The sequence below is a fragment of the Stegostoma tigrinum genome, chromosome 15 (genome assembly GCF_030684315.1).
Source record: "Stegostoma tigrinum isolate sSteTig4 chromosome 15, sSteTig4.hap1, whole genome shotgun sequence".
Taxonomy (NCBI): Eukaryota; Metazoa; Chordata; class Chondrichthyes; order Orectolobiformes; family Stegostomatidae; genus Stegostoma; species Stegostoma tigrinum.
The window spans coordinates 71,285,632-71,306,230 of NC_081368.1; the positions used below are offsets into that span (position 1 = coordinate 71,285,632).

Here is a 20,599-nt window from a genome sequence, read left to right on the forward strand (position 1 = left end):
GATCTTTCCTTAGATGTTAAACTTCAAGCTTCAGAGTGCTTTGGTGCAGCAGGATCTGGGTGACATACTGCATGAATCACTGAAAGCTAATATGCAAGTACAGCAGGTAATAAGGAAGGCAAAAGGAATTTTGGCATTTATTATTAAGGAGTAGAGCAGGTAAGTGTTGTTGCAACTGTACACAATATTGAGTCTATACCTGTAGCACTATATGCAGTTTTGGTCCCCTGGAGAGTGGATGGAGATGTACTGGAGGTAGTTCAGATTAATTCCAGAGATGAGATGTTTGTGTTCTGAAGAAAGGCCGATACTCGCAGGAGTTCAGAAGAATGAGACAAGATCTAATAGAGGTACATACGACGCTGAAGGGGATTGATAAAGTAGACAGAGAGGATGTTTCTTCAGGTAGGGCAATTCTAGAATTAGAGGACATAGATTTAGGATAAAGGGTTGCAGATTTAAAACAAAGATGAGGAGAATTTCTCTCTCTCAAAAGGTCATGAATTTGTGGAATTCACAACCTGGAGTGTGGTGGATGCTGAGACATTGAGTGAATTTAAGGAGATAGACAGATTTTTAAAATATTAATGGGTTGAAGGATTAGAGAGTGTGGGCAGGAAAGTGGAGTTGAGGCCAAGATGAGATCAGCCATGATCATATCAAATGGTGAGTCAGGTTCGAGAGGGCTGAATTGCCAACTCCTGACCCTAATTTTTATGTTCCGATACGAGAGCCTCAGTTAGACCTGTCCTCTTAAAAAGTGGAAACTTCAGCAATGTAGCTTGCCTTTAGTCTTGCAATGAGAGTGCCAAATTTGATTTTGGTGCTCATGTGATGAAGTTTTACTCAAACACATAACCTCCTAACTCAAAGGCAAGAGTACTTCTAACTAAGCCATTGTTGATTCATGCACACACACAAAAAAAACACATAATCCTCTAATATAAGCAGAAATGTTGATGGAGGAGCAAGCAAATGTTGAATAGTGTTCTTCTGCGTTTAATTGTTCCAAGAAAAACATTGCCAAATTCCAAGTTGATCTTCTACCTCACAGTGGGGAAATTTACAAAAATTTTGCCCATGAACTTTCAAAGGTATCAAGTTATTCCCTTACCTGACACAAGGTGGGGCCCTCAGCTTGGACAACTCTAACTACGGCAATTATAGGAATCCACATGATACAGAAAATTATCATACACCAACCCAGCACTACTGCCCAGTCAGGGTATTCAACAGATCCGTATGTTAATGGGGCAAACGTGACTAAGGACCAGAACAATATTGCCTAAAATGAAAAGAACACACAAAACTATATTAGAAATGTGAAAAAAATTAGATTACCTGTGGAATGATTGTTTTCAGATTAAATCATCAATAGATATGACATCTCCTTACTGCCAGCGCACACGGAGTGATAAAAAACCAACAGACTCTCCATCACAGCCAGAAGTGCCAGGTCATTTCCCCAATCATCATCTCAATGTCCTTGGTGAAACGGTTTGTCCCTGTGAACAACATGAAAGCAGAGGGGCACAATCACTCACTTTGTCCTGTCTTCAGGGCAGTTAGGGGTGAAGATAGACTTTTAAAAAAGCCTGGTCAGACATGTGCCAGATTGCACCTGGAGCTTCATAGATGCAGGGGATAGGGACACTAATTGCCACCATCAGCAATTAACAGAAAAATGGTTGCGATGAAATTCCGCACCCCCTCCACTCTCAACAATAAGAAGCTCTACCTCACAGCAAACAAAGAGGCCTTAGGGCGATTGATGGAGAAGGCTCTATAAATCTCCTATCATTGAAACCAGCTGGGAGAAAGTTTTTTCAGAGAGCACTTGAATTCCTACTTCATAGGTACACTGAAAATAGGAGGTGGAGGCCATTCAGCCCCTTGAATCTGTATTATCATTCAATATGAACTTGACTGATTACCCAATTCAAAACTCTGTTCCCCCGTCTCCCCATACCCTTTGATCCCTTTAGCCTTAGGAACTGTACTTAATTCCTTCTCGAAAACATTCAATGTTTTGGCCTCAACTGCTTTCTGTGAGTAAGTATGTTGGTTAACTCAGTTGGCTGGCTTCTGAAGCAGAATAACATCAAAAAGCGTGGGTTCAATTCCTAAACCAGCTAAGGTCACCATAAACATCCCACCTCCCCAATCTCACCTCTCACATTTTCTCTGCAAGATTGCAGTCGTCCAGGCCTATAGTGGATTTAGGTACATGTTCAACTTCCATGGCCTCACCACTCTCTTTTTCACTTACCATAGATCCAGCTCAGACCAATAACTTGCAGCAGAGCAGCTGTAAGAATGCCCGATCCAGCAGAGAAATGATCAATTAATTTGATCCAGTAAACTCCTGCCTGGAAGGTAAAGCACTGCATATCAGATTATAGCCCCTCCACTCAAAATAAGCCAAGACTAGCGCCAGAAGACATGATCTCATTCTTTTTTATTCACTCCAGGAATGCATTTGTTGCAGGCTAGATTGGCATTTATTGCCCATCCCTAATTACCCAGTGGACAGTTAAGAGTAAACCACATCACTGTGGGTCTGGAGTCATATGTAGTCCAGACCAGGTGCGGATGACAGATTTCCTTCCCTGAAGGACATTAATGCACCAGATGGGTTTTCCAACAGCTGGCAACAGTTTTATGGTCCTCAGTAAATTCTTAATTCCAGATGTATTTTTAAATTGAACTCAAATTCACTATCTGACATGGTTGGATTCAAACCCTGGTCCCCACATGAGCTGAGTATCTGGATTAATAGTCTAATGACAATATTACTAAGCAATAGAGAGAGACCAGTTTAAAACAGAGATAATAAGGAACTTCTTCTCTCAGGCTGTCACAGTTTTTGTAACTTCTTGCCACAGATGCTGCAGGGGCACCAGTGTGTATATTTAAGGCTGAAATGGATAGATTATTGATCAGGGGTAAGACAAGGGTTACGGGGAAAGGTCTGGAAGGCAGATATGAGGAATGTTGGATCAGCCATTATCCTAGTGCATGACAGATAATGACTCGAGGGGCCAAACTGTATACTCTGGTTCATATTTCTTATGGACGAATTCTACACACAAACATCACTGTTTATGTGTTGAAAAATTTCATGGCATACTTCAAATGCAAGTTAGGGCTCACTAGCCATATGTTTCTGATCAGAAGGGTGAACATTACCAAGTGAGTTAAGCTAACACTGAGATGGAAACATGGTAAAGCTGTCATTCTCACACCTAAAAGAGAAGATTTCAAAACAATATATTGAAGATTTAGCATAAGTAAATCTGATCGACAGCCCATTAACAAGCTGAGGCCCATTCTAACCAAGGTGTAGAGGTGCCGGTGTCAGACTGGGGTGGACAAGGTCAGAAATCACATGACACCAGGTTATAGCCCTACTCAGTGGTTAGCACTGCTGCCTCACAGCACCAGTGATCCAGGTTCGATTCCACCCTCAAGCCACTGTCTGTGTGGAGTTTGCACATTCTCCCCATGTCTGCGTGGGCTTCCTCCAAATGCTGCGGTTTCCTCCCACACTCCAAAGAAGTGCAGTTCAGGTGGATTGGCCATGCTAAATTGCCCATAGTGTTCATGGGTGTGTAGATTAGGTGGGTAACAGGGGGCTGGGTCTGGGTCAGATGCTCAGAGGGTTGGTGCGGACCTGCTGGGACAAAGGGCCTGTTTCCACACTGTAAGGATTCTATGAAGTTCCATGAAGTTTTATGATGGTTTATTTGAAAACACAAGCTTTCAGAGTGTTGCCCCAAAGAAGGGGCTAGCTTGTATTTTCAAATAAACCTATTGGGCTGTAACCCGGTGTCGTGTGATTTCTGACCTCATTTGAACAAAGGCTGATAATTAGAAGAAGAGGACGAGTCAGTTAGCCCGACACAATCACTACACAATATCATGCAAATTTGAAGAAAAAAAACACTATAACTAAAGTTCTACCTTTTATTGAATCTTATGCAATTTCTGTTTTTGCAGAGTTACGATCAGAACTGCATATGGAAACACAGCAAACTATTAAAAGGATAACATACCTGTGTTACACATTCAAGGCTAAGGCAATAAAACAGCAACCAAACGACAGTTATCAGATAAAGGCGCTTTGGTCTTAGAAACTTAGGGAACTGGTCCAGCAGGGTTGTCATGACTGATTCTGATTAAATAAAAAGTTAAATGTAGTCAGTAATTAATTAATAATTCTCACAGTCACTGAGCTCTGGAACTTTGCAGCAATGTGTTTGGTTTGTTCATTCCTTACACAGCAGAATATCAGCACAAGCTTTCTTGCGCTTAAGCATGAGGAGGAGTAATTTTACGAACTGTCCCTGCTGGAACAGCTCGATAATTGCAGTATCACCTGATGCTCTTTCCTTGAAACCCCTTTTGCTGTTAACTTTCCTGAGAGGTTTGTGTTGTTGTACCACAGAAGAGAGAAGACAAATCTCTGGTGATGCCCATCATAAGGGTGAAGAAGTGAATAGAAGCACTCTGTATAGCTGTAAGTTTCCAAGACAGCCAACATTACAAGCAATGATCTCTCAGTAATGACTGGGAGACTAGTTTCTCTCTATGCAATTACAGCTATTGTAGATCTGTTCATGGAGAGGTCACAGTGCAGAGGGAATTGAAGATGTGCTATCAGACTTGCCATGAGGGCTGGTGTCTAACAAATAGCATCTCCATTGAGAAAAAGAGGCTAAACTTCCAGATGTATTTTACTTGCTATCCCAAGTAGTGAGATGGCCACTTGAGTTACTGAATTTCATTCCAACTGCAGAGCAAAATCACAATGAAATTCAGATTGATTATGGTATTTAAGGAGAATATGTGTTCTTAGCCATTCACTCAACATCTGTGCTGAAGCAGCAACCAATGGTGGATTCTGGGTCTGGGTCTGGTGTGGATTTTGCTCATTGCATACACACTTACACTTCATGAATGACATCTTAAATCAATCTTTGAATGAAGGTCTACGGAGCTGACTGACAGAACTCTGCACAAGTTAACAATGGCCTTATGCAGTGCGTAGTGATCTCACTCGGATTTTTAACCGAGTCAAAGAATCAAGAAGGCCAGGGGCGTAGACACAGAGACCAAAGGTGGTAGTACTGGTTCAAATGGCCATATGAATTATTCTGGGCATTCACACTGGAGTTTGGAATACAAGTAAGAAGTGATATTGAATTGTTTAAGGACATTGGTGAGGCCACAACTGGAAAATGTGTTGCAGCAATCCCACTGTCAGTAAGATAGTGGTGCCAATGAAATATGGTATAGAGAAGATCAATCAGATCCTGAAGTTCAAGGCCTAAGATTATGAAGAAAGGCTAGAAAATTTGGAACCTTGCTCACAAGAATAGGAACAACATGGAGATCTAAAGGCAAATTTCAAAACAGTAACAGATAAATTGTGAAACATTGCAGCAGTGGTTGTTAACATGGAAACGTTAACAGAATTTTCAATGAAAGACTGAAGGTCAGTGAAATTAGAGTTTCTTTCGTTGTGAATGATTGTTGAAGAAAGTGATTGAGGGTCAGTGAAAAAGGAAATTTGTTCAATAGTCAGAAAGGACAAAGTTTAAAAGGACATGTGCAATAGGCAATTAGGTTATCCAGCAGCAGCTCCTATAGAAATGTAATTTTTGTTAATAAGTCACCCACCACTGTCAGTAAGGCAGGTTAACTATACCTCTGGCAAGAACAGGGGTGGCACGGTGGCTCAGTGGGTAGCACTGCAGCCTCACAGCGCCAGGGACCCGGTTTCGATTCCAGCCTCGGGTAACTGCCTGTGTGGAATTTGTCCATTCTCCCCGTGTCTGCGTGGGTTTCCTCTGGGTGCTCCGGTTTCCTCCCACAGTCCAAAGATGTGCAGGCTAGGTGGATTGGCCATGCTAAAATGCCTATAGTGTTCAGGGGTGTTTCTGGGTTATAGGGGGATGGGTCTGGGTGGGATGCTGCAAAGAGTGGTGTGGACTTGTTGGGCCAAAGGGCCTGTTTCCACACTGTAGGGAATCTAATCTAATCAGGAGGCATGATCAGTCAAAGACCCTCTGAAAAGTGAGTTCCTCATTTCATACCCAGACCCACTCCAAATTTTCCTCGGTGGGACCAGGAAATTTACACCTATGGAGTGAGATTCTCAATGGGATTAGGTTAGATGACAGTTGCTAAACAAGCTTGCACTGGCACCATTGAACTGGAATGAGCTGATTGGCTACTTCTGCCATGCAATCAGAATCTGAAAGCTCCACTGTTTGGATTGGAATTGCTGAGTATGGAGATACCTCAGAAGTCATCAATTCTGAAAGGATGAATAGGAGATTTGATACCAGTGATATATATAGGTAAAATGCAGTGACAATATATAGGAAAAGAAAAAAAGTCCGAATTCAACCCATAGACTCCCAACAGAGACTGCTCTGATTGAGACACAAACAACACAAAATCTTCCAGATTGTACGGTAACACATTACTGGTTAAACTATTTATAACATCATGGGTATAGAATTCCATGAAAGAAACAATAATCACAAACATCATAAACAATTATTCTTCAACCTTGTAATAAGTCAGAGACATTATGGTGCGGAAAATTCTAGCTGCAATGTTCGTTGAACATCGAGTAATTGAATGTACATGCTATGGATCAACATGGCCGATTGTATTTTGTACTCAACTTGGCCAACAGTCCTAGTTAGGTGTTCAGGACCTCATCTGACAGTGCCTATAATCTCTGATGAGGAAACCACAGATCCATTGAAGAGGGCTCCTGACCCAAAACGTCAGCTTTCCTGTTCCTCTGATGCCGCCTGGCCTGCTGTGTTCCTCCAGCTCCACACTGTGTTATCTCAGGCTCCAGCATTGGCAGTTTTTACTAGGTGATTGTGTAAATGAGGCCTCAAACAGCAATGTGATGCCGTTTGATGACTTCAAACAGACTGCAGCAATATTTGTGGATGTTTAGAAATCAATTAGTGTTTGTTACAGGGGCAGCCAGTGGCTATTTCATAGAAATAAATTTGAACTTTTTTAAATGACCCTTAATGGGGAAACTGCAGATGCAGGATTGCACTACTTTCTGCTCTCAGCTATTTTCCATTCTCCCAGGATTGGCAAGCTCCCTTGGTATCTATACAGGTGCAGCCAATGTTAAACTGGTAATAAATGAACTGACTTGGAGACTAATTTCCTATGGTGCTGGAATTGACCCTTTTAGACATGTACATGACAGGCAGCACTGGAATGGTGCTCAAATCAGGCACAATCCTGTTTCTCAATTCACAGAACTTCCTTTTATTAACAAAAAAGTTAACAAGAGTTCAATAAAGTACTATGTCACTTACCAAAACTTGCAATCAGAGTATCAACTCCCAGAGTGACCAGCATGAAGAAAAATAATATGGACCATAAAGGTGCCCACGGCAAATGGGCAAGAGCCTCTGGGTAGACAATGAAAGCCAATCCAAAACCTACAGGGTAGAAGAATTGAGAGATAGTGGGAACTGCCGATGCTGGAGAATCTGAGATAACAACAGAGAACATAGAACATAGAACATTACAGCACAGTACAGGCCCTTCAGCCCTCGATGTTGTGCCGACCTGTCATACCGATCTCAAGCCCATCTAACCTACACTATTCCATGTACGTCCATATGCTTGTCCAATGATGACTTAAATGTACTTAAAGTTGGCGAATCTACTACCATTGCAGGCAAAGCGTTCCATTCCCTTACTACTCTCTGAGTAAAGAAACTACCTCTGACATCTGTCCTATATCTTTCACCCCACAGTTTAAAGCTATGCCCCCTTGTGCTCGCCGTCACCATCCTAGGAAAAAGGATCTCCCTATCCACCCTATCTAACCCTCTGATTATTTTATATGTCTCAATTAAGTCACCTCTCAACCTTCTTCTCTCTAATGAAAACAGCCTCAAGTCCCCCAGCCTTTCCTCATAAGACCTTCCCTCCATATCAGGCAGCAGCCTAGTAAATCTCCTCTGCACCCTTTCCAAAGCTTCCATGTCCTTCTTATAATGCGGTGACCTGAACTGTATGCAATACTCCAAGTGCGGCCACGCCAGAGTTTTGTACAGCTGCAGCATAATCTCTTGGTTCCGAACTCGATCCCTCTGTTAATAAAAGCTAAAACACTGTATGCCTTCTTAACAGCCCTGTCAACCTGGGTGGCAACTTTCAAGGATCTGTGTACATGGACACTGAGATCTCTCTGCTCATCTACACCATTAAGAATCTTACCATTAGCCCAGTACTTTGCCTTCCGGTTACTCCTACCAAAGTGCGTCACCTCACACTTGTCTGCATTAAACTCCATTTGCCACATCTCTGCCCAGCTCTGCAGCTTATCTATCTCTCTCTGCAACCTACAGCATCCTTCGTAACTATCCACAACTCCACCGACTGTAGTGTCGTCTGCAAATTTACTAACCCATCCTTCTATGCCCTCATCCAGGTCATTTATAAAAATGACAAACAGCAGTGGACCCAACACCGACCCTTGCGGTACACCACTAGTAACTGGTCTCCAGGATGAACATTTCCCATCAACTACCACCCTCTGTCTTCTTGCAGCAAGCCAATTTCCGATCCAAACTGCGAAATCCCCTATAGTTCTATTCCTCCGCATTTTGTACAATAGCCTATTGTGGGGAACCTTATCGAATGCCTTGCTGAAATCCATATACACCACATCAACCGGTTTACTCTCATCAACCTGTTTGGTCACCTTCTCAAAGAACTCAATAAGGTTTGTGAGCATGACCTTCCCTTCACAAAACCGTGCTGACTATCCCTAATCAATTTATTCTTTTCCAGATGATTATAAATCCTATCCCTTATAACCTTTTCTAACACTTTACCAACAACTGAGGTAAGGCTCACTGGTCTATAATTACCAGGGTTGTCTCTACTCCCCTTCTTGAACAGGGGAACCACATTTGCTATCCTCCAGTCGTCTGGCACTATTCCTGTAGACAATGACAAGTTAAAGATCAATGCCAAAGGCTCGGCAATCTCCTCCCTGGCTTCCCAGAGGATCCTAGGATAAATCCCATTCGGCCCAGGGTACCTATCTATCTTCACCCTCTGTAGGATTTCTAATACCTCTTCCTTGTGAACCTCAATCCCACCTCGTCTAGTAGCCTGTATCTCAGCATTCTCCTCGACAACATTGTCATTTTCTAGAGTGAATACTGTCAAAAAAGGTGTAGAGCTGGATGAACACAGCAGGCCAAGCAGCAGAGGAGCAGGAATGCTTATGTTTCGGGTGTAGGCTCTTCTTCAGAAATGGGGGAGGGGAAATCAGGAGAGAGGGGGAGGCAGATACAAGATGGATAAAGGAGAAGATAGGTGGAGAGGGGGCAGACAGGTCAAAGAGGCGGGGGTGGAGCCAGTAAAGGTGAGAGTAACTGGGGAGTTAGGGAGGGTATAGGTCAGTCCAGGGAGGCAGGGCGAGGCTAGTAGGTAGGAGATGGGGGTGGGGCTTGAGGTGGGAGGAGTGGATAGGTGGGAGACAGTTTAAGGAGGCGGGAATTACAGCTTCAACAAAGTGTGTCTTTTTCTCAATAAAATACAAGAATACAGTAAATTTATCCATGCAAATACCTGACCGTGAAACGTCTGAAACGGGTTTATCTTGTAGATGAGCCATGTGGCCAAGGATGGAGAAGATGGCAAAGCCGGAAAATATGCTTGTAGCAGAATTAACAATGCAGACAATGATGGTATCTCTACAGCAGTTGTTGTGGAACTTGTTGTAGGATGAATGTGTTATTAAACCCCCCCAACTGATTGATGTAGAATAAAAAATCTGTACGGCAGCATCTTTCCAGACCTGGTAAAAAGAAGTGAGAATTAGTGGCAATGAGAGATTTGAACAAACACCTTGCCCAGCTTTTGCACATTTTCTTATGTATTACTGGGTTGAAATTAAATGACACTCAGACTAGGGTTGCTAGATATTTTTAACTGAAATTCACATTGTTTGACTTGTTCCAGGCAGCCATTTAGAAAGAAGCATTAAATGGCATGGATAGTAATTTTGTGGAATCCATCAAAATTGGTGATATAGTGGACATTGAAGGAGGTAATCTAAATTTATAAAGGGATCTTGATCAATTGGGCCAATGGGCTGAGGAGAGACAGATGGGGTTTAATTTGGATAAATGTGAGGGATTGCATTTTGGCAAGACAAACAAGGGCAGGGCTTATACAGTTAATGGTAATGCCCCAGATAGTGCTGTCAAAAAGAGACTTAGGGGATCAGGTACATAATTCTGTGAAATATGCTTCACAAGTAGAAAGGGTTGTTAAAAGGCATTTAGCATGCTTCCCCTCATTGCTCAGCCCAACGCGTATACGAGTTGGGAGGAGGCCATTTTTGGAGTATTGCATACAGTTCAGGTCGTCCTGCTACAGGAAGGATATTTTTAAGTTGGACAGTTCAGAAAGGATTTAACAAGATGTTGGCAGAACCAAAGGATGTGAGATATATAGATGGCTGGGACTGTTTTCACTGGAACGTATGAGGTTGATTTTTTTTTCTATTCATCAACAGGATGAGGACGCCCCTGGCTAGTCAGCATTTATTGCACATCCCCAATTTCCCAGAGTGCAGTTCAGAGTCAACCACATTGCTGTGGTTCTAGAGACACATGTAGGCCAGGCCAGGTAAGATGGCAGTTTCTTTCCCAAAGGACATCAGTGCACCAGGTGGGTTTTCTCCCCACACAACATACCCCACTCCCAAACCCCCGACAACCAGCAATGCATTCATGGCTACCATTAGATCCTCAATTCCTGATATTTTATTGAATTCAAATTCCGCCATCTGCTATGGATTCAAACCCAGGTCCCCAGAACGTTACCCAGGTCTCTGGATTAGCAGTCCAGAGGCAATACCACTAGCCCATTGCCTCCCCAATGATGGGTAACCTTAAAGAAGCTTACAACATTGTGAAGGGCAGAGATAAGGTAAATAGCAAAGGTGTTTTCCTTACAGTGGGGGAGTTCAAAGAAGAGAAAAATTTAAAAGGGACTGGGCCGTGGACAGCTTTTTTTTCCTTTTACAGAGGGTAGTTTGTATGTGGAATGATTCAGAGGAAGTGGTAGATGTAGATACAGTTACAATATTGAAAAGACATTTGGACAGGTACATGAATAGGGAAGGTTGAGAGGAATATAGGTCAAATGCAAATAAGTGGGGCTGGTTTAGTTTGAGGAGTTTGGCCGACATAGATCAGTTGGACCAATGAATAGGTTTCCATACTATATGACTGACTATAAATGCAGTCTTTTAGTCATACAAAAGATTAATATTTAAGATGAAAAAGCCACATTGTTAAAGCTTTTCATGTACAGTCATTATAAAATTGCAAGAATGTCAAATCTCAAAAGAAAACATCAAGTTATATTGCCGAAGAAGAGGATGCTTATTGGTTGGCAAGTGCACTTTGTTCAGTGGAAACAATACCACAAAGAAAGTAACAGTGAACAATTAACTATCCAGATTCTATTCAAGTTTGAACCAAACAACTACAAATGATGAAAACAATGCAATGGGGAATGCGCTAGTGTATGTTTTTAGGAAGTCAAAAATCTTTGTGCATTTCTTCCATGGTGATGAAATAAAAGTTTCAGTGATGATGCATTCCCCATGGCAACACTTTGGCCATGCAGAGTTGATTTGATTGGTTTGAGTTTAAATAAAAGATTGGCAGATAACTTTTGCATCCATTCTCCATGGCAACATGTTTCAGAATAAGAGTCAACTTGCCAGCCAATCCGCATCTTCTAGTATAAATTGCTGCTCCCTTTGAGATTTGGTATTCTTGAAATTCTGTCCTGATTATATGTAAGGCGAAAAGCTTCAACATTTCTTTTCAGCAACACTCAGCTATGAAAAAGCAAAAGCAATGCTGGCAGTGCACATCATGAACATGTGGTATCATTTCTATTCCCATCTTGCCCAATCCCACCTTCTACCATCAAGCTGCTGATTCAGTTCTATCCCATTGTATCTTATTTCATTTTAATCCTTTCCATCTTCTAGAGCCTAGAAGCCAAATACAATGAATGAACAGCTCAGTCTTATCCCAGACAATGAAGTGTAACTTTCTCTCAGTTCCCTGGACCAAAAATGATCGACTTAAAACTGACCAATAAGTAAACAACAGATCTAAAGCAATACTCAGATCTTTAATGGATTGGTTGCCTCAAACACTGTGGAGATAAATAATTAGGAAACTGAATCTCCTTGTCAGAAATTTACAAATAAATTATATGCATTAATCTGTTGTATTTACCTCAGCATCAGCCAGTCTAGAGAAATCTGACTGTTTTCCAATGTAGAATTCAATTCCTTTGTGGGCTCCCTCCAGAGTAATCCCACGGATCAGGAGTGCAGTCAGAACTACATAAGGGAACGTGACAGTGAAATAAACCACCTGAATGTGGAGAATAATATGTTAGATTTCCCTTTATTTCTGGTATCTTATTGACAGCATTGGATGGCAAAATAATAATGTAGTGAATGATCCAAAAGGCATTTGACAGAATAATAACTGTGCAAAGTCTATATTTAACATTGGGCTACATTTAAACAGCACCTCTGAATTATTTATGTTTCCTATTCAGCAAAATTTAAACATTGAAATGGAATAGATAGTGATGAACATGTTTAAATCCTTACATGTACACCTCAGCTTTCTTTCTCATTCCCATTTCCCGGACAACTCTGATTTCAGACAAAAAAATGCCCATAATCTAACCTTCATCTTCTCACACACTTCACCCAGTACTGTCCAGACTTCCAGAGTTATAGGGAATGACCCCAGAGACCCTGCACCAGTCACTGAAGCCCTTCAAACTAAGGACACATCTACAGGGATTTCGCAAATTTGCTGCTGATCCTTCCACCACACCATATTCCCCCACCCCCAACAAGAGAAAGATTTGTAAATCCTCTTCCGATCTCCCTCAGTCTGAATTATGAATCTCCCCTTTCACAGCAACAAGATGTGTGTCTTTATTTGCCATCTTTAATAATTCAAGAGGCAAAACGCTTTTTCACACAAGCATTAGATAACAGGAAATGACACTGAGGCAGTGCAAAGTAGACTTTTTAAGCCGGAGTTTTGCATGTAAAAGGCAACCAGTCTGTCTCTTTTGCCACTCCTGAAGAAGGGTAATATTCAAAACATTGACCACTCCTTTCCTCCAGATGCTGACTGGCTTGCTGTGTTTTTCCAGCCTCCTATTCGTCTACCTTCGATTACTGCATCTGCAGTCTTTTTTGGTCTGACCCTCTTGTGTGGCTGTCAGGGGGTGTAGCAGCCTCTGCGCTGCAGGGAAGGCCAAGTTGGGTTTACCGCCGCCCAGCCAGGAACTGGATCAGGGTGAGACTTCCTAAGTCCAGCTTTTCAGACCTGCAGGTCAATCAAATGTGAACAATGGCCATTTCTAGAATTGGAATGTCTGGAGGGTTTGACATCTAGATAACAGGAAGGAGTTGATGGGTGTATGGCTATGGCTAGTCACCACTGTCATTGGGAAAGTAGAAGGAGAACAAGGAGAGACAGGCAGTGTTAAGTAACAGTACTGGGGACAGAGGGTAAACACCTGCAATGGACACAATGGTCCAGGCCAGCAATGATCCCATTTCCCAATCACACAAGAGTGCAAGCATCCTTTCCACTCTCCCCAGTCATTTCTAACATCACTTGTGCAATGGGTTAACCAATGGATGTGATGTTCTAGTTTTACTGTTGCAACAATCTGTCCTTTACGACAAGATTCTATCCAGTTTCTTCACTAGGCATTTTACCTTTCCGGAAGATTTGATCCCTTTGGATAATGCAGTTCCAATTATCAGGCAGGCCAGAAACAGGCAGAGGGCTAAATACCAAACCATCAACCCCGTCTCGTCTATTGAACTAGTCCGACGTAAAGCCACTTTGCTGAAGAAAAGAATGACAAAAATCATCTTTGGTATGACACAGGCACTGTTAGATAGAATGCAGATAGTATTAAATGGCATCTATCTTAAATCAGAGTCAGAACTACTTTTGGAAATTGAATTTTGGAAAATGTTGGGATAAAATTTGATACTTCTATGATTTTGCTCTCCATTTTTACTGATTTGAATAACAAAGTTAAACAGGGAGAGCAGATCAAATTCCCTGCAGGGCTGATTGGATTTGAAGGCATTCCTAGCTATGCTTCATTGTTTTTCTTATTTTAGTCCAGATCTTCACATACCAGACATAGAGCCAAGGAGTGCACTTGGTCCCTGCGGCGTCACCCACCTCTAACCCTACACATCTATCCATTTATCCAGTCTACATACTCACTCATTCATGTACTCACCCAAACAGCAAAACATGAGCATTCACATTGGAACTTAAATGTACCTGACAGCAGCTAACGCAATTAAAAGGCAACATGGTCAGTTTACCCCCAGTGCTGCAGCACCACGATGTGGCTGTTTGAGAGATGCTATGCTCCACGTTTGTGGAGAAGCTGGGCTCAGAAGACCTAGCAAGAAATGCAGAGCATTGTCCAGATGCTAATAACGTTCAAGTGAAGCAACAATCTGATGATTGCTGCTGTGCAGAAGTTTTTACAAATATTAAGCACAGTACCTGTTCTCAATTCAGTTCCCAGAACTATGGGTTATGTTCAACACTGTATTTAATTAAAACAGAGATAATTGGAACCAATTCTCATGATGAATCCTTTCTTTGATTAGTAAATAGAAATGTTCAATAAATGTTGCACTGTATAAATGTTGTTAACATAGACCTGCAGTGTTAGAAGGCAGGGAGCTGTTAGCTAATGAAGGTCCCCTGTTGTGATGTTAGAAAATAAACAGGAATATGATGTAAATAATAGCTGTACCAAAATCAAATGGCTTTTGTCTCATTAAACAGGTCATTCACCAATTAACCACCCCAAGAGGAGTTATTGGCCCAACTGTGTAAGTTATAGATGCAGCTCCTTGCAGCAATGTACTCACTCCCAGTACTGCTCACTTGGACCCTGGTGAGGAACGGAGATTTCTGATCCATTTGGACAAGTTTCATTGTTTGCCTGCAGCCACGTTGTATTAATGATTTCAAAATATCCATCATCCTGAGTGAGATTGCAGAGCGGATCTAGAAAATTTGGAACGTGTTTTAGAATTGCAGTTCACCGGAAACAATGCAGTTATTGCCAGTGATATCAAGGTCATTGGCTCACTCCGATGAAAACCAGCCAGGTTGTTATAAATGAGTCAGACAAATAGATACAATCTCTATACCTCACACAGAGCACAGTTCAGCACTGCCATTCTCTGCGTACTGATGGTTTTATTTGACATACAAAAAATAGATTTCCACTATCCTAATTTAGATATTAAATTACAGGGTTGCTCCAGCGAGCTATTGACATTATGAAACTCAATATTAAAAGAAACACACTGTGCTGGCAGAATTCCCATTGAGCGGTTCTGATCGTTTCAATTAACTTCTGTGGAAACATCAGTAGAATTCTCAGAGAATTGACATGATGTTGTAGTAACACAGAACCAAAATACAACATAGTCCTTTAGCCCCATCTGATATTTAACTTAATGTTACACAGTTGTAACAGGACTCAATTATAATGCACAGTCCTATTTAATATATCATATTTCAGACTTGTGACAACATATGATAGAAACGCAAGCCAAGGAACAGCAGTCAGCCACTTGGCCCATCTAGCCCAATCTAACATTCAGTATGATTATGGATAATGCACCATCTCAATGCCATGTTCCCACTCTCACCCCACAAGCCTTGGTTCTAAAAATCAGTTCAGTGACATGCCGTCCACAGGTTTATTATCTTATAAGTGAAGGACTTTCTCTTATATCAGTCTGAGATGGCCTACCAAGAACTCAGAGTATGAGGCTCCTGAGCCAGGGGGTACATCATCCCTGGATCCAATCTGCCCAGTCCTGTCTGAATTGTACATGCATTAGTGATATGGCCTTTCATTCTTCTGAATTCAAGAGAGTACATGCCCTGTCAACTCAATTTCAATTCATATGACAAAGTTCATACCCCAGGAATCAGCTTAGTGAATCTGCAGTGCACTCCCTCTATGGCAGGGATACCCTGTCTCAGGTAAGGAGTCTAAAAGTGCATGTTTCATGTGTAGTAAACCATTCTTATTCCTGTACTCAAGTCCTTTCGCAATGACGGGCAAAGTACCATTTGTCTTCCTAACTGCTTATTGCTTTCAGCAAGTAATGTACAAGGACATCCAGGTCCCTTCATATAACCACATCTCCCAATCTATCACCATTTAAATAACATTCTGTCTTTCCTACTGAAGCAAACAATTTCACACTTATCTACATTATATTGCATCTACCATGCATTTGCTCACTCACTCAACGTGTCTAAATTGCACTGAAGCCTCTCTAGCCAACATCAGCAAACTTGAAAATATTACATTCGATTTCTTCATCCAAATTGTTGATATATGTTATATGTACATCACTCATCACCTTCCACTCTAAAAATGCCCCATTTAATGCTTCCTGGTTTCTCAAGTGCTAATTCTCAATCTACTAGGACGCATTGCCTCTCATCCCACGTGCATTAACTTTTACGTGGGACTTTGTAGAGATCTTTTGGTAAATACAAATATACCACTTGCATTGGTTCTCTGTTATCAATGAGTTTTGTTCCCAAAACCCTGACAGGTTTGGCAAACTAACTTTCCTTTCAGAAATCTGGGTGGACTTTGTATACGTCCATAGATATTTTCTAAGAGTCCTATTATCGTATACTTTATGATAGATCCCAACTTTGTCCCTATAACTGATGACAGGCTAAGCAGTCTGTAAATCCCAGTTTTCTCTCTCCTTCCTTTTTAAATAGTTGGATTAGGTTTTCCACCTTTTGATTTGCCAGAATTGTTCCAGAATTAGCAGAGTTTTGGAAGATGACAACCCACACATTCATTATTTCCATGGCCATCTCCTTTAGTACCCTGGGATGTGAATTATTAGGCCCCTGGGGTTTCAATCATTTTCAGTCCCATTAATTTCTCCAGTACTAGCCTTTTACTAATACTAATCTCTTGCAAATCAATATTCCCAAAAAACCCTTACTTCCCTTGCATTTCTGGCAAGTTATTTGTTAGCTATGAAGACAGAAGTAATAGTTTAATTCCTCTACCATTTCCTGTTTTCCAATATCAATTACCCTGCATCAGACAGTGAGGTCCTGAACTTTTTTGAATTACTTCTTTTTCTTTTCACATAGAAACGTAGAAGATAGGAGCAGGAGGCCAATTGGCCTTTTGGCTCTGCTCTGCTATTCTTCACGATCATAGCTGATCGTCCAACTAAATAGTCTAATCCTGCTTTCTTCACATAACCTTTAAATGTATTCAAGAGGCAGCTAGATATAGCACTTAGGGTAAATGGGATCAATGTTTTAGTATCAACCACTTCCTGTAGTAATGAATTCCACAGGCTCACCACTCTTTGGGTGAAGAAATGTCTCATCTCCATCCTAAATCATCTACTCCGAATCCACATAATGTGACCCCAGTTCTGGATACACCCACCATTGGAATCATCATCCCTGCATTTACCCTGTACAGTTCTGTTGGAATTTTATAAGTCTCTAGGACAGCCCCCCTTATTTGTCTAACAGTCTGCTTTTACGTCATTGGCAAGTTGACTCTAATACTCTAGTTTCGCCTCTTAATCAACCTGTTGATCCTCCTTTGCTGAATTCTTAACTTCTCCAGTTCTCAACTTTGCTTCAAATATGATCTGCCTGAGTTTCCTTGATCTTTTGAATCTACCCATTGAAGCTTGCATCTGATAAATCGCTGTCCACAAACACAGCAATTGCCTCAGCTTTCAGCCATATTCCCTGCCTGGTACTCTGTGCTAAATTTTTCTGGTTTGTTGTATTTTATACATGTATGCAAAATGCAGTTGGCTGTCATTTTTCAGTACACGTCAGGTTTATTTACAACAGTTCTAATATATCTGTACCGCCACAAATTATCTGTACTCATGCTCACAGCTCAGTTTCTTTGCTTTGAGTCCACAACAAGGCTGAATTAAGCAAACACAGTAAAGCATAAGTATAGAGATTCATAGAATCTCTGGAGGCAGGCCCTTCAGCCCATGGAATTCACACTGACTCTCTGAAGTGCATCCTGCTGAGCCATACACCGTGCCCCCCGCCAACCCTGGCTTCATTCCGTAACCCTGCACTTCCCATGGCTAATCCACCTATCTTGCAAATCCCTGAACACTACAGGAAATTTAGACAGCCAACCCACTTAACCTGCACATCCTTGAAATGTGGGAGCAAACTGGAGCACCGGGAGAAAATCCTTGCAGATACAGGGAGAATGTGCAAACTCCACATAGTCACAGGACGTTAGAATCAAACACAGTCCCTGGTGCTGGGATGCAGCAGTGCTAACCACTGGGCAATCATGCCACACATAGCCAAGCTCGAGTAATCAAATTGCAAAAAATTTAACATTTAACCTTGCAAAACTACAGATGTTATCTGCATGAAATAATCCTAAACAACAAAAAGCGTTCAGCTTATGTGATTTCTCTAAGTGCAGAAATTGGTTCTGAGAAGAGAGTCCCTGGTTTATGCTTTAAGATCTATGAATTGGACGTTATATTCTGCGCAATTAAGTCAATGATCAACGTGATATTAAAGGAACTGTGCCCCCAGAATATCTCAATCTGCTCACTATTACATATCTCACTTTCCATTTTGCACTGTCATCCAAAGATAAGCCTTGGTACCGAGAAACTGTAGAATTTTGTATGGGATGTGTTTGAATTGAAGTAGTTGGTCATCATGATTTGGTCACCAGATAGAAATCCAATCTTCAACTCCAAATCAATGATTCCTATGTGTGGATTTGTCTGTCAGAGTGCTTTACCTTGGTGATTTACAATTTCTTCCACTTTCAGTGTGGCATTCTTGTTGGAAATCAGTGACTGTTTGAATGACAGGGCCAGGCAAAGGTTACAACTGATGGTACGTTTGGCAGATATCTTTCCAGGTGGGGAGAGGGGTGGTGGATCAATATGAGCAACGTTGAGTGTGAATAGATTGCTTTGACACACTCTTGATCATTCTGTTCAATTATGCACAAGGATTGTATCATGGAAGCAAACTGTAGCCCACTGACTGTCATGATTGTTTTACAAAACAGTATTTGTTGAGACTAATTGTCCAATCAATGACTGAAGTGGTTGCTGCAGAATTTGTGCAATAATATCTGGTCTTTTTTAAAAAAAACATTTAAAAAAAGAACAAAAAGCAAATCTTGTTGATTGTTGATTCTTTTCCAAAGGTGGAAAAGAAAAATGTAGCTGCTGGCATGGTTTTACTAGTCATGATTATAGGGGTGCAGGGTACATAGTAACAGATCTCTCACTGAGAGTACAAGCTATACTTTCCAAATGTAGAAATGGAATAAAAAAGGAGCCACAATAGGCTATTCGGCTCTTCAAGCCTGCTGTGCTATTCAACGTGATCACAGTTCGACCATAACTTGGTACCCAGTTTCCTCTTTGTCCCATACATTCTGATCCCTTTAACCATAAGAACTATATCCAACTCCTTCCCTTGATTTTTCTTCATGGGACAATCCAGAATTAGGAGTCAGAGTTTAAAAAAACACGATGACCATGAAACCATTGCCGATTGTAATCAAAACTGATTTGGTTTGTTAATGTCCTTCAGAGAAGGGAACTGCCATCCTTACCTGGTCTGGCCTACATGTAAAATTAGACAGATTTTGGATCACTAAAGGATTGAAAGAGTATCAGGATATGCAGTAATATTGTGTGAAAGTTAAAATCAGATCAGCCATGATCTTATTAAATAGCAGCGCATGCTCAAAGGACCAAGTGGCCAGCTCTCTTTTCTTGTTTGTATGTTCTTTGGTAAAACATTTTTTGGGCATACATGTAGTAAGATACCACTAGGACAATGCTGTCATTTTAAGACGTTATTTTGTCCTGGTGTTTTTTAGAAGATAGGTTGCAATGCAGAGGCATTGAGCTGCCTCTAAGAAAATAAACAACTTGTGAGGCCTTGGGTTCTTTTTTTTAAAATGTTGAAACTATGGAAGCAGCCTCGATGTGGCCAATTCTCTCAGACAAGGCTTTCTAGTGTTTTTCTAAGATTTTAGGTTTAGTTTTAAGCAGGAGCCTTTGGGGTCTCAAAAGAGTTGAAGCCTTCAGTGAATGTCCTCTATCTACTAACTTCCGCTGAATTTTCTCTTGACATATTTTTTCCTCCCAGATTGGAGAAGTGCATGCGAGAATCTGTCTGAGCTTGCCTTTTTACCCAAGGGGTGTTTATGGAATGTCACAATTTTGGAACAGTTAATTAATAATAAATACTATGTCTATTACTCAGTTAAATTTTCCAATAGTTAAGTTATTCTAAGTTCCCCTTTTCTTTGTTTGTATTTTGACTATAGTGTTTGAATAAATTGTGTTTTGCTTAATGTCATGCGGTTTGCCAGT

The 20,599-nt window shown here is 41.2% G+C and overlaps 1 protein-coding gene across 3 annotated transcripts in view; it reads right to left on the reverse strand.

Annotated features, from left to right (window-relative positions):
• Positions 1 to 20,599, reverse strand: part of LOC125458626 (sodium- and chloride-dependent neutral and basic amino acid transporter B(0+)-like) — a 53,650-nt gene that overhangs the window by 13,687 nt on the left and 19,364 nt on the right. For 2 of the 3 annotated variants that reach the window (XM_059651515.1, XM_059651513.1), the window contains exons 5-12: positions 15,053 to 15,191; positions 13,862 to 13,994; positions 12,342 to 12,482; positions 9,643 to 9,871; positions 7,365 to 7,490; positions 4,056 to 4,174; positions 2,270 to 2,369; positions 1,342 to 1,505 (exon numbers count right to left, since the gene is read on the reverse strand). In XM_059651515.1, the coding sequence (XP_059507498.1) occupies positions 1,438 to 1,505; positions 2,270 to 2,369; positions 4,056 to 4,174; positions 7,365 to 7,490; positions 9,643 to 9,871; positions 12,342 to 12,482; positions 13,862 to 13,994; positions 15,053 to 15,191 (1,055 nt within the window). In that variant the 3' untranslated portion in view covers positions 1,342 to 1,437. Of the gene's footprint in view, positions 1 to 1,114; positions 1,286 to 1,341; positions 1,506 to 2,269; positions 2,370 to 4,055; positions 4,175 to 7,364; positions 7,491 to 9,642; positions 9,872 to 12,341; positions 12,483 to 13,861; positions 13,995 to 15,052; positions 15,192 to 20,599 lie in introns of all 3 variants that reach the window. The other variant, XM_059651514.1, reaches the window with a different exon arrangement.